Genomic DNA, 13,117 nt, shown 5'->3' with positions numbered 1-13,117 from the left:
ATCTCACATTTGAACACCAGAGAGTGGGAAAAAGACTGTTCTTGTTTAAGACCCCTAACCCCACCTTTTCTTAGCACCTACAGCCTGCTCTGTCCCAAGGTTAGCCACTACACTGCAGATATGAAAGGTACCAAAATAGGCATTTTAACTTTAACTGGTGTTAAAGGGAACCATCTAGTTTCTGGTTATCTTTGTTGAACTTTTGAATGTGCATACGCATGCTTAGTACCCAGAACAGGTCACAGAAGCTTGTGGTTTTGCCTTCAGTTCTTGCAAACTGAAATGCCTCAGCAATATGAAAAATACATATGCAAACTTTACAGATGCTATGGTCATTCACTTATCTTCTGGAGTGAAGGACGGCTGTACTTTAAAGAGGGCAAATAACACTAAATAGATGTCTAAGACAGGAAGTAAAAATACTGAACTTTAGCTGCTGTCACTAGTCACCTCAGAATCACTATTGCAGCATCTAATAGAAAGTATATTATAGCTGATTATCATTATAGCTATTAAACTATAGCTGACATTTGGACAGACTGCTGCTACCCAAAATGAAATCTGGCCAGTAAGTAAACTCTCTACTCTATGAAGAATATTATAGACATTTTAATAGTGTCAAGTGAAGAGGACACCCATATTTCATCTCATAAAACACCTTAAATTATTTGGAAGATGCTGACCAAATTTTGTCCAGCCTTGCAAAGAATCTAAAATGCAAGGTGTCAACTTATATCAGAAAGGATGCAATTATCCAAGTGAAATGAAGATTTTAAATGCAGTTCCATGGCTCAGCCTACTCTATTATTGTCTGAAAACACCTTTTACAGACCATCTTTTACAAAGATGGTCAAGTTCTTCCTTATTCTTACAAAGGACACAGTCTATACATACCCTTGAGCTAAACATAAGGCTCTGTTATAACACAGACTGGATAGTTGGTCCCCTTCCCAGATTATGCCCCTCTCTTTTCACACTTCTGGAGCCCAGTGTTTCCATACTAGTTAATCACAAACACAGCCCTCACTGTCAGCAACAGTACTAACCTCAAGATGATTCAGCTATCAGTAGAGTCATTCTCTAAACTCTTACCGCTTCAGTTGATATTTCCTAACAAGGCAGGACTGTGGAACATTAGCATGTATGGCATGGCATCCTCCTCTGTGATGCACAACTCTCTACTGTATATTCACAGCAGACCACGCAAAGCATCATATTAGGTCACCAAAACCTCAGGAATACTACTGACAAGCTGACATGCCTGTTCTGACTAAACTTTACTCACTGAAATAACCAGGGTAGCAGGGGAGTGGCTACCTTAGAGGTGATAAGGCAAACGTACTAGAGCAGATTCACATGCCCGTCTGAAAGCCTCTGAGTGGATGGTTTAAAAGCCCAGGTAGCAATGTGCTCACACTTCAGATTTTGCTTAACTACTTCAGTACAAGAAAAATTAGCAGAATATAAAAAATTAATTTTGATGAAGGTCTGCATAAGCTTTCTGCAATTACCAAATAAAGTGCCTCTACAGCTTCTGTCTTACAGCTGAACCAAGGTTATTATCAATTTGCTCTTAATATAAGAAAGCGATTTTCATGTACTTACATCTGCTCTCAGAAGGAAGAGAAAATCATTTGTGAAGTTCCCATTAGCATACAAAAACAGCAACATCTGCTGGGAGTTTTAAGAGGCTCATTGCTGTCACTTAATCAGCACCACAGGCTACAGTTGGCCACCTCTGCCCTTGTCAGCACTCAAGGTATGGTTTCAAGAGATGAGGGGATAATTTGACCACACAACAGTTCCTGCAAGACTTCTGTATCTATAAAAAACCTTTCTGCTCTTACTTAGCTGAGGATAGGTAATCCACCTATGTTGATTCCTCCTTGCATAAACCTGTAAATAGTATTGTAGCTGAAGTCATTAATCCTTTCATACAATACGTGACTTAAGTGAAGTGGCATTTTAACAAGCAAGACACAAAACCTAACGGTGAGTTCACTTCAATGTGCTGTAGCTGTAGCACCATCTAGAGGATCTGAGCTAGAAATTCCTCACACAACAGGCAAAAAAACTGAGAAACTGCTCTCAAAAGCTGTGGGAAAAATCTTTACAGGAAAAAAATGTTTTGAGCAAATTTTCATTCTAATATTTATCTACAGAGTAACTTTAAAATTGTTTCATACATGCCTACATGACATACAGTTTTTCTTAAATACTTTCTTGGTTTATGATATTTGGATTCACAGAGGTAACAGAAGATAAGAACAAACAAAACTTTATCGACAGTCAGATTGGGAAGTATCTTGATGTCATCCACTCTAGGCCACATGCTTGCTACAAGACCTTTCTCAGGTGGAGAAAGGCAGGACCTTCCCTACAGTTTTGTTCATAACCTTGCAAGGATGACTAACTTTACCCTGTTTTCCTTAATTTTCACCTTTTTAAAGGAGGTCTCTTAATAAAACCAAAGCCAAATTTCAATCAGGGAAAGGGAAGAGGTTTTTAATTGAGTACTAGAGATTAGGTATTTTATTGTATTTCACACATAGAAGGAGGTGCTGACAACAACTGATTGCTCAGTGCAGAACTATTAAAAGAGGAGAAGATGGACAGGTACAGCCCTGGAGCCCTACTGATTATTTTTCCCATCCACCAACACCCCAAACCTCACTTTGACTGTGTTCAGCTTGGCACATTCTCCCCCATAACTTAACTCTGCTGCTGCCACAAAATAACACTTCTGCTCCTGAAGCCTTCTGGGGATAGCAATTCAATCCTTTTGTTACTTCTACGAAACTCTGAGCCAGCTTCTCAGAGACTGAAAGACCAAGAATTAACTGAGAATATTCACAATGTAATTGCTCCACAGAGTTTGTGGGCAATAAATCCAAACTGTACCTCCCATTCATTGGTTGATATGTGACTGACCAGCAGCATGATTTATAGTGACACATCTGCATTGAAAATTCAAACTTTTGTATACCTGAACACAATTTGCATTTCTCTTTCTCAGTATTGTGTCAAAATAATCACGTAATACCAAATAATCAGTCATTTATTTTAGATATGTGTAAGGGCTGTGTGCTAAGAATGGACTCTAAGTTTTCAGCCACTATGCCACATTATCTGCTTCTACCAAATTTCCTTGGAGACTATTTGGCTAGAAATAAAAGCATACAGGAAAAAACTGAAAGAACCAACTGTACGGTCATCAACAGCATCATTATTGGTCATGCATGAGTTCATTCCACTTTATAGTCCAACAAAACTGAAAACTTCTGGAGATATCCTACAGCATGGGCAAGGGAGCTATCGTAATAGCTGGCAGACCTTTACAGTTACTTGTAATTAAGATTACTGGTTATAAAAAGCAAAGTTCTTCCTGAATTGATTTATGCTATTTCACAATGGCTGGCAGCAAATCAAGATTGTTTACAGCACTTCAGTGTAGCTCAAGTCCTTCAGTGTGTCCCTCAGTGTGCTTCAGTCCCTCCCTCCCTCTTCCTGAGTCTCCAGGTTCAAGCCGCAAGGAAGGAATGAAATTCTCATGTACTTACCAGCAAAATCCTCTTCCTAGTTTCCACATGGAGAATTACATCCTCTGTCGTAGCCTGGGGGGGGGGTGGGGGGTGGGGAGAGAATAGTTTTAAGTATTTTGCATCTTTCAGTTGATTTTTTTCCTCAATCTTAACTAAGTGCATAATTAGTTCAAACACCAGACTACAAGTGCAAGCATCTGAAGCTTAACCTTCTCACTTGCTACTTTTACCAGCAAATATTTAAACTTATTCACACAGGTAAGTATTTGCAAGATTCCAGTCCTAGATTATGAGGAGTTTCTGGTTCTCAAGCAGTTCCTAATACTGCATTCACTACTGTATATCAAAAGAATAATTATGTTGCTTGGAATCTGAATTCTCAGTTAAATTTCAAGTAACCAAGAAAATATTTTCATTTGTTGTTATGTGTCTAAGTCTGAGACAAAGCCTATCTGAGTGTCTGTAAAAGTCTGCATGTTTCAGTCTTTCATGCTGAGCATAAATAATGCTTCCAAGAATAATCCTGCATCATGCTAGCTGTCATTTTGGCTCCAGTTCAGTATTTTTTGCAAAGCTGAGCTGATATTTTTATTGGTTTTAAAAAGACACATAGGCATCTTGCATCCATGAAGGAAAACAATGGTCTTGAAAGAAGCCTTGAAAACTAAAAAATAGCAACAGTGCAGTAGAGTAAGTGGAAAAATTCCTCCTTTTCATTTTTCTAAATCCCTGGAATTGCCAGTCCATTTACTGGGGGTAGGATCACCACTATCCCTTACAGTATGTTATCCTGCAGTGTGCTGACTTTAATTGGACTGTAATAGCGAGGACCAGCACCGACAGTAGGACCAGGTTTATATTGTATAATCTATAAGTTTTCATTTAAGAGCATCTACTGACTGCATTAAAACAAAATTGCCCAGCAGATGTTCCAGTCAGATTCAATAATCATGCATCAGTGCTTCCAATTGTTCAAAAAACTGAAAAAGTATCTGTAAAGATACCTCATTTCCAAAAATTCAGAACACCATACTTCTTACTGTAACAAAACTGCACAGGTGTATCGATGCCAATTTCACTGCTGGCTAAACTGTTCACAGGTGAAATGCAACTCACACAGCTGATGCAGTGACTCATATGGACCAGTATCAGCTGTAGGCATAGTGTTCTTGATTGCTTTCCATAGCATGTCATAGGATGTTGGGTTAACTCCTAAAATAGTAGCTTTTGAAATAAATATACTGGTATTTCTGATAATTTCTCCCTTCCCTCCTAAACCAGATTTTCAATTCAGTTATACACTTATCTGAATACACAGCAACTTCAACGCTTTGATTTATGCTAGCCCCTGCCAGTCTGAATCTTAATAAATGCCTAGAATAATATTGTTGCAATAGATAGGGCAACCCCACACACTGAAGTTATTTTCTCTCCAACATAGGGCCATAAACTGCATTAAATTGTGTGCTGATATACTGTTGTAAGTTTCAAATACAAATGGGTCCTTAAAGAGTTGCAGATTAATAACTAGCTTGTTAATTTGTTCTTAAGACCTCTCTGTTTAAAAAGGGGGGGCTGCTGGCTTCCCAAAACACCAAACTTTGTAAACTTGCCAACTCTTTAGAGCAGAGCAGCTAAAAGTCACTCCAATGACAAGAATCTAAGAAGCTTCACATGCAACACAGAAGACTCAGTAACACTAGCACCCTTCTCTTAAAAAGACATGTAAGAGTCTTTTGAACATATCAGTACTATTTACTGTGTGCATGGAGAAAGATGGCTCTTCAAATGTCTTGCACATGAAGTTTGTTCCCCTACTATTTTGATAAAGAAGAATAGAAACACATGGGTAACTTATTTACACAACAGTATTGTAAAAGTGGCTTACCGCATTTATGTGGTGTAATTCAAACTACACCAATTTGAAAAATCTGGTAAGCTACAGCAGCACACAACATTTCTTATGAAGATTTATCTATCTATACACAGTGATCACAGTACAGTTAGACTAGAAAGCTTCTACTGGTGAAAAACAAGCTCTGCACACCCACACAATATGCAATGCTTGTGGAAAAAAGAGAGTAGACAAGGCAACACTTATACACAGGGAGAAGAAAAATATGTTATTTCTAACAACTACAGCTAAACTGGTATCTTTGGGATTTGGTCAGTATCAGTCTCAGCTTTAAAATAAGCTACCAAAAAAAAACCCTTTACTACAACAATTAAGGCAACTTGAGTTCATTTCACCTCACCTACCAGCCAGAGTCCGTTAACAGAGCTCAGCCACAAGACCGTCCAAAGGAGAACTCATACTAATAGCTGCAGGCCCCTTGAAAGCACTAATAAGCCCTCACTGCCCTGACTAGCCCCACCTGGGGCTTCCCCTCACGTCCTCTGGGCTCCATTTAAGCCCGGGCCTGGGTCCTTACTGCCCCCCAGGCTATGCTGCAGGTGCCCTTGTCCTCAGCCCTCTCAGGGCGTCTCTCCGGGCTGCTCCTAGGGCACAAGTTGTGGGTCCTAGGGCAGACCTCGGACCTGCACTGCAGCTGCCCGCCCCGGGTCACCAGGCGCAGCGCCGCGGCGAGGCGGCACCGGCACCGTCTCCTCAGGGGCCGCGCTCGGCCCGTGCTGCCGCTCCCTGGCGTCACTTCCGCCGCTCCATAGCAACGACGGTGCGGCGGCAGCGAGGCCATGGTAATGGCGCCGCTCCCGCCCGCCGTCCCGGCGACGGGAGGTGGAACGGGGCGGCCGGCGGTGCTGGGGAGCGGCCGGGGCCGGTGGCGGGGCAGAGGGCAGAGCCCGGGGGCTGCTTTCGGGCACGGCGACCCCGCGGCTTCCTCACAGGGGCCCGCGCTCGCCGTCGGGCGGGAACTGTGGTGGTTGCGGGGGTGCTGTGGTGTCCTCTCTCCCCACAGGCTGAAGTGGAGGAAACGCTAAAGAGGATTCAAGCCCACAAAGGGGTTATCGCAACTATTGTTATAAACGCCGAAGGTAAAACGTCCTCTGCTTTCTCCAAGTAACAAACTTGGTAGCGGCAATGAGTGTAGTACCTCTTAAGCACAGAATTGCAGATTATGAGGTGTTAATGCAATCCACTTGCAATGTTTTATGAAGGTGTTGTGATTTTCAAGAATGTGTGTTTCATCTTAAGACATGAACATTTGGTTTGTGGCCACTTCTTGAAGCTCTCCATATGATGTAGTTTTTCATTCAAGTTAATGGAAAGCAGAAAAGTCAAGAGCCTTGACATAAGTCTTCTCTGAAAAAATAACTAGGGGTATCATAATCTTCATTTAACTTAAGGAGTTCCATGTTGTTACTTATCCCCCTTGTTTAACTAAACTATACTTTATTTTTCAGAACGAGATCTTGAACATCTCTTGGTAGGTTACAGAAAGGCAGAATGCATAGCACTAAGCTGTTGCTTTTGCAGGCATTTTTTTAGTCCAAAATTCTTCATATATGCAAGAAAATTCACTAGCACTTCACTCTCCCCCTCTTCCTCTGAAAAATTATAATAAAATAAAAACATCAGGAGAAAAATATCTACTAAACAAAGTTGGTCTTCTACTGGGGGAGCCATTCCTTGGCCCTGCTAAATATTCGCAAGTTCTTTAAATTGCGTTACGGTGTGTTGTCATAGGAGGAAGAGCAAGTTTCATGTCAGGCCAGTTTTGGCTGTGATCCTGAAGATTGCAAGCCAAAAAGCGAAACTGGTCATAGAAATCAGTTTTCAGAAGCTAGGCTTCTCAGGTTAATCTGTTTTAATCATTCCTTTACAAAAAAGACAACTCACTCAATTTACCTTGCCCGTAATTTAGTTGACCTCCTTCACTTTTACAATCCCCCCCAAAATCTATTGCACTAGCAGCAGTTTAGCAACAGGAGGAAAGAACAATAAGAAGGAAGCCTAAATGTTATTTAGTCTTTAGAAGATGTGGACAATTTAATTTGTGTGCCTGGACATGTTAAGTAAAACATGCCTTTGTTCACAGAAGAGATGGTGCAGGTCAAGAGAGAAGTGCATATCCTGGCAAATAAAAACTGAAAAGCTGCTTTGTGCCTGCACGTGCTAACGTCTAGATATGGCTGTTTACTAAGCTGAAATGCAGGCTGGTTTCAGAACAAGTACTGTTTCAGCCATTTCTGTATTCTGTTTCAGTAAATAGAATGTGACTTGATCCAATGAGCACTTGGACTAAGCTGCAAACGAGAAGTGAACAAAATCAAGCACTTTTAGATAACACAAATGATCCTTTTTGAGCTTGCAGACTGATACATTACTCAAGACAAAAACACCAATGTAATCTAATAGAAAAATAACCCAGTTTTCTTATGTACTGTTACTTGGAACAGTTGACTTCTTGGCACATTGTTGGTCAAGTATGCTTTCCCACTCAGGTGCACTACTGCAGTCCATCTTTACCTGTGGTGGTTGTACGGTATTGAGGGAAAGCTCAGATATAGCTGTGCAGAGTTAGGAAAATAGCATGCTTTTTAAAAGGCTGTTTTGGATTCCTTCTGTCTCAATTTTGATTTGCAAAGGAGGAAGAACATTCCACTTCCCCTTTTTGCACATTAGATTATTCACAGCAAGGTATAAAGTCCCCCCGTGTCCCGTTCAAACTTCCTCATCCTCACAAACCTGTAGAACATGTGGCCAGACTGAAGCCGACAGACAAGACTAGCGCAGGAATTTTGGTTTTAGTTTCTCATTTAGAAATGTTCCAACACCAGATATGAATACAAGAGAGTCTGTTCTCCATGAGGATGTATTCAGGGTACCAAGAAGTTAGATTCCACAAACTAAACCTCAAAGTAGGTGTGTAGTAAGTTTTTGTAACATCTCCAAATATGCATAATTAGCACTGGTCAATCTAATTACTTCAAATCTTTCTGTAGAAAATTAAATTTAATTTCTCTCTTATCCTGAAACATTTCAAACAAGCGTACAACTTAAATTAATCACAGTAAAAATACTTGAACCAGTGGTGCAGTAGTGAGGTTTCTTAGGCTGTTCAGGTTCCCTAAAAAGATTAAACTCTCTGTTCTTCACTAACATACAGTTGTCCTTTACTAAGATTTTTGTAATAGTGTAGGTACACTTAGGTGTAATAGTATGCAGGTGAAATAGCAAATTAAAGATTCCCGATACAAACATTGCCTGACATTTATTTTAATGCTCAAAGTTGATTTGTTCATTGAAACACTATGCTAAGTGTACCTTGTTTATTTGGAAAATCTCATAAACTGTTGCTATCCTTCACAGTTGAGAAGGATCACACTACAGCATTTCTAATGAAGGATTTATTTGCCTTTCTCTAATTTGGGTGGCAGAGGCAAAGAGAATTTGTCCTAAAGTAAGCATAGCTCAGCTTTAATCTAAGGATGGCACTAGTGTCAACTCATTTTCATGTTATTATTAGACCTTGGAGGATCATTTAACATTTACCATTTTCATCAAACGTGCTGTATTTGTTGAAGCAATCATTTAGATACAAGGTCAGATAAACTTGGCACTAATTCATTGCTGCTTTTAAGTGACTTACTATTTAATGCTGTGATTATATAAATATTCTCATGCTAATGCAGTGCTTGGGAACACCTGTTTGTTTCCATTAAAACATCAGTTTCAATCTCTGTGTAATAAACATCAGACACAAAGGATGTATTGGGTCATTTTGTACACTTCCCTACACTACACATCCTACCAATGCAGAATTATTTCTCAAGTGACGGCACAGATTTCAAGAGATTCAAATAATGCTTTCCTAGGAAAATTATGGAATAGTCTAATATCTGAGGTGGTTCCATTATTTCTTTTACTCCTTTGCCTCTAATTCTTTACCTGGCATTCACTATTTTTGCGTGTTAATTCTTCTTTCATAATCAAACTCTTCAACTTAAATCATATTACTCTATTTTTGTATTCCTATCCTGTCCATCTGGAAGACACAATACAAATGTATGCAAAGAGAAAATTGCCTTGCCAGTTTGTAATCTATTGTCTTTGTTAGTAGGTCAAATAATTTTTTTATTAGTGAAACAAGCTTATTAAAGCCAAACAGTTTTACACTTGTAGGCTTAGGGAACCCTGTTTTTAGTTTCACCTGCTAGCATGATTTGACAAATCATTGATAAACAACAATTCATTAAATCATCAAAAATTAATCTTGACTTATGTGGTCATACTTTTAATAGTTGGGATCGATACACTGTGTACTACTAATTGTCAATATTTTGCTACTAATTGGAAGGGATTGTTCCAAGGGTGGTTTTGCTTGCCAAATGCAAACATGCCATTTCTGCCCTTTGATCACTCTTGGTATTTCACTGGGAATGTGTAATTTCTATCACTGCACATGCCAAATGCTACAGTTAAAGTGTGGGTTAGATTCTTGCAGCCAAGATGATACAAACTCGGTGACAGTGTTTAAATTGATGAAGCACCATAACTGGTTAAGTAAGTACTACAGAATGGAATTTGATAGGTATTTCAGAGCCTTAAACAGCAATTAGGCTCTTTCAGAAGTTTCATAAGGTAACTCCATGTTTAATTGCCACTGATTAATATAAATTATACTTTAAAAAACATATAGATACCTGAAATCAACATAACTTGTTTCTGCTACAAACCAGAAAAAACTATGAAATCCTTGGTTTTTCTCTTACGGTCTGCTGTATATGAAGAATATGCAACTTAACTGAATGATTATTAGAAAATTATGTGTTTGCAGGAATTCCGATACGAACAACTCTTGATAACTCTACAACAGTCCAGTATGCAGGTCTTCTTCATCAGCTCACCATGAAAGCTAGGAGCACAGTGAGAGATATTGATCCTCAGAATGATCTAACCTTTCTTAGGATCAGATCAAAGAAACACGAAATTATGGTAGCTCCAGGTAATATTTCTATTAAAATAACAATAGAATTGTATGTCCTTTTAAGCTTCTTTTAATTCTTCATGAATAAGGCTACCGTAGAAAATGCATTTTGAAAATAAGTATATGAAAATATAACCATATATTCACTGTGTAACCAGATGTGTTAGGATTTTAACGTACAGAGTTTACAGTATTCAAGCTTGGAGACAACCAAAGAAGTCTGGATCTGATTAATGTTCTGGTTTCTGTGGGTTTTCACACAGGAAAACTGGACAAATACATATATATCAAGTAGTGTATGTGTATATATAGTATTAAAGGCAGCAAATCCATTTTAGCTCCAAACAGATGCAAAAAATCTTTTTTTTCTCAAAATTATTTTTTACTTGGTATGTTATCATGACTTCCTAGCCATAGGTGGGATTTGTCACAGATATGCAGTATTATCACCAACATAGTGATTATGATATAATTATTTTCCTTAAAACGATGAGGGGAATATAGGAACCTGTTTCTCACTCACGTTAAATACAAATATATGTTAATTTGTTAGTTGTGTCTCTAAAATAGACATCAAGGCCAGATGAGCTGTGGTGAAGCTGTGGTCAATTACCAGTACAAGGTGAATCAGGCAAAGTGGAAGTGATTGGTTGGGGCTGAGACCCTAACGTGTGCCCTAGCTAATTGAGAGACGAACGCTGGGCAGGATTTTGACAGAAATATCCGATGAAGGCTTGCAGAACAGAAAGGAAGCTTCAGGGATCTCCTCAGCATAGCCACTGGGGAGGACGTTGGCTGTGAGCATGTAGAGATGGACAGCCTTCACTGGGGTAGTCCTCTGATGCTGATTTCGTAGCAAATGTAGAGCAGAGGTACTGCACTAGGTATGCATTGCCTCGCCTCGCCGGAATTATTTATAATGCTGCTATGAAACCAGTATGTGTGAAAGAAATCTGGCACTGTCATTAAGCGTTAACATTAGTCATCAGCTGATACTAAGATTAAAATTTTAGTTTAGTTTCTATTTTGGAGTATAAACCTAATGCATTTTTTAAGTCATGTTTTTTGCTCATTGATTTAAACTAATGCACTTGATTCTTATTTTGCATTTGCCCTTCACTTATTTTTTAGAGGTGACTTTTTGACTAGTAACTATTAAAGCAAGTTGACCTGAAAATAAGCGGTATAAAATGTGAAGCTTTTTTGCTAACAGGGAGATCAGTTGTTCAAAGGCTTGATTGTATTTTACTATAATAGAGGTGGCAAATGAACCACCTGTGATTTATATTAAGTTGCCTTTGGATGAAAGTGACAATGCAGGAGTGCAGCTTCTTAACTCCCCAAAGCAGATATGACCCTACTAAATTCACTGGATACTTTCAAGAAATGTTTCATTTAAAATAGAGAATGTTAAATAGCTGTCCAACTGAATTGTTTCCAAAACTTCCCCGGGCTTTTAGAATTAGTAGGCGAAGTCTGGCATGCTTAGAATTTATTCATAGTAGAAGTCTATTCAAATCTTCTCTGCTTTTTTCATGTCTAAATGGGGTTGTCAATTTTGAATAAACTAGTTAGTGAACTGAAAGAAGTTCTCTGCACCTGCAGAAGAGGGTGCAGATGTCAAAAGTTTTTTATTATAACAAGTGCCAGCTTCCAGGTGCTTATCTTGTGACTTTCTTCATCTTGTTTAAATATCTTTACAGCTTCTTGAAAGCAAATCTACTGCTTACTAAAATAGTTTTAATATGGTGTAGTTAAGCTTTATGACACAGATTTTTTTTTATCTGTAATCTCAGATTTTTGTACAAAGTGCTTACATTTTCTAAATGTTTTTTATACAAATGCCATTGCTTTTGCTTATGCTTTATAAACAAAAAGTTGGAGAGGAATAGATGAATAAAGAGTATTTATCAGGAAATAAGATAAAATATTTTAACTAAACATTTTTATATCTTTTTGCAGATAAGGACTATCTCCTGATTGTTATTCAGAACCCATGCGAATAGTCCTACTATGGCAATATTTTTAGAGACAGTGATGTAGTTCTACTTGTTAAACTAAACTAATATTACTTGTTGATATTTAATATCAAACGTAGCACTAAGTAATTTTACATAAAGTGTAACTGTCATGACTGAAATGTTGCCAATTTAAGTTCTCAGTTGTAGCTGTATCAATTTGTGTTTGAGCAAATCATAATGCATATATCAAAATATTGTATGTTTATCTTGATACTCAGAAGAGCAATAATAAAGCAAAATGCTTAAAACTCTCTTTAATGGATGTCCAAGCTATTCTTGCAATTAAATTATTCTCTTTACACTTCTAACATTATGTTGGAGGAGAAATCATACCTCATGGGAAGTTGTAGATCATGTGTATACATACATCTGTAAATGTGTCCCTATGAACTGGAGTAACCACAGTTACATGAACCAAAGAATACAAGTGTAGTTCCTGTCAGTAATGATGGACTGGATATTGCCTTGTCTTTAACTCCTGGTTTTTAAGTTTTCTAAGGGAAGAAAAGTGAAAGAAAAACTATCTTTTATTATTTCCCAATGTCTACAGATGGAAACAATAGCTTCATTTAATATTTTCAGTACTGGAAATTTCAAGCAGACAAAGTTGAGCCTGCACTCTAATGTAGAACTACTGTCAGTTTGTTGGTAATGGTAAACAGTG

The 13,117-nt window shown here is 38.4% G+C and overlaps 1 protein-coding gene and 1 long non-coding RNA gene across 2 annotated transcripts in view; one reads left to right on the top strand and one right to left on the bottom strand.

Moving 5' to 3' along the window:
* LOC127021219 (uncharacterized) overlaps positions 1-3,615 on the bottom strand; it is a 96,231-nt gene extending 92,616 nt beyond the window's left edge. Inside the window, exon 1 of the long non-coding RNA XR_007767180.1 lies at positions 3,561-3,615. This is a non-coding gene — a long non-coding RNA (uncharacterized LOC127021219). The remainder of the gene's footprint in view (positions 1-3,560) is intronic.
* Positions 3,616-6,178: 2,563 nt separating this feature from the next.
* On the top strand, positions 6,179-12,695 carry DYNLRB2 (dynein light chain roadblock-type 2). Its single transcript, XM_050904117.1, has 4 exons — positions 6,179-6,239; positions 6,461-6,536; positions 10,283-10,450; positions 12,395-12,695. Exons 1-4 carry the CDS (start codon positions 6,237-6,239, stop codon positions 12,436-12,438), a joined length of 291 nt encoding a protein of 96 aa, XP_050760074.1. The 5' UTR covers positions 6,179-6,236; the 3' UTR covers positions 12,439-12,695.
* Positions 12,696-13,117: the final 422 nt, after the last annotated feature.

The sequence above is a fragment of the Gymnogyps californianus genome, chromosome 12 (genome assembly GCF_018139145.2).
Source record: "Gymnogyps californianus isolate 813 chromosome 12, ASM1813914v2, whole genome shotgun sequence".
Classification (NCBI taxonomy): domain Eukaryota; kingdom Metazoa; phylum Chordata; class Aves; order Accipitriformes; family Cathartidae; genus Gymnogyps; species Gymnogyps californianus.
Note: the sequence above shows the minus strand (reverse complement) of the source record. Positions and strands in the feature narration are given on the sequence as shown.

Bases quoted from the DNA above. Each gene is read 5' to 3' on its own strand.
- DYNLRB2 (XM_050904117.1), top strand. The intron at 6,537-10,282 runs GTAAAACGTCCT...ATGTGTTTGCAG, and splicing joins TATTGTTATAAACGCCGAAG to GAATTCCGATACGAACAACT. The intron at 10,451-12,394 runs GTAATATTTCTA...ATCTTTTTGCAG, and splicing joins CGAAATTATGGTAGCTCCAG to ATAAGGACTATCTCCTGATT.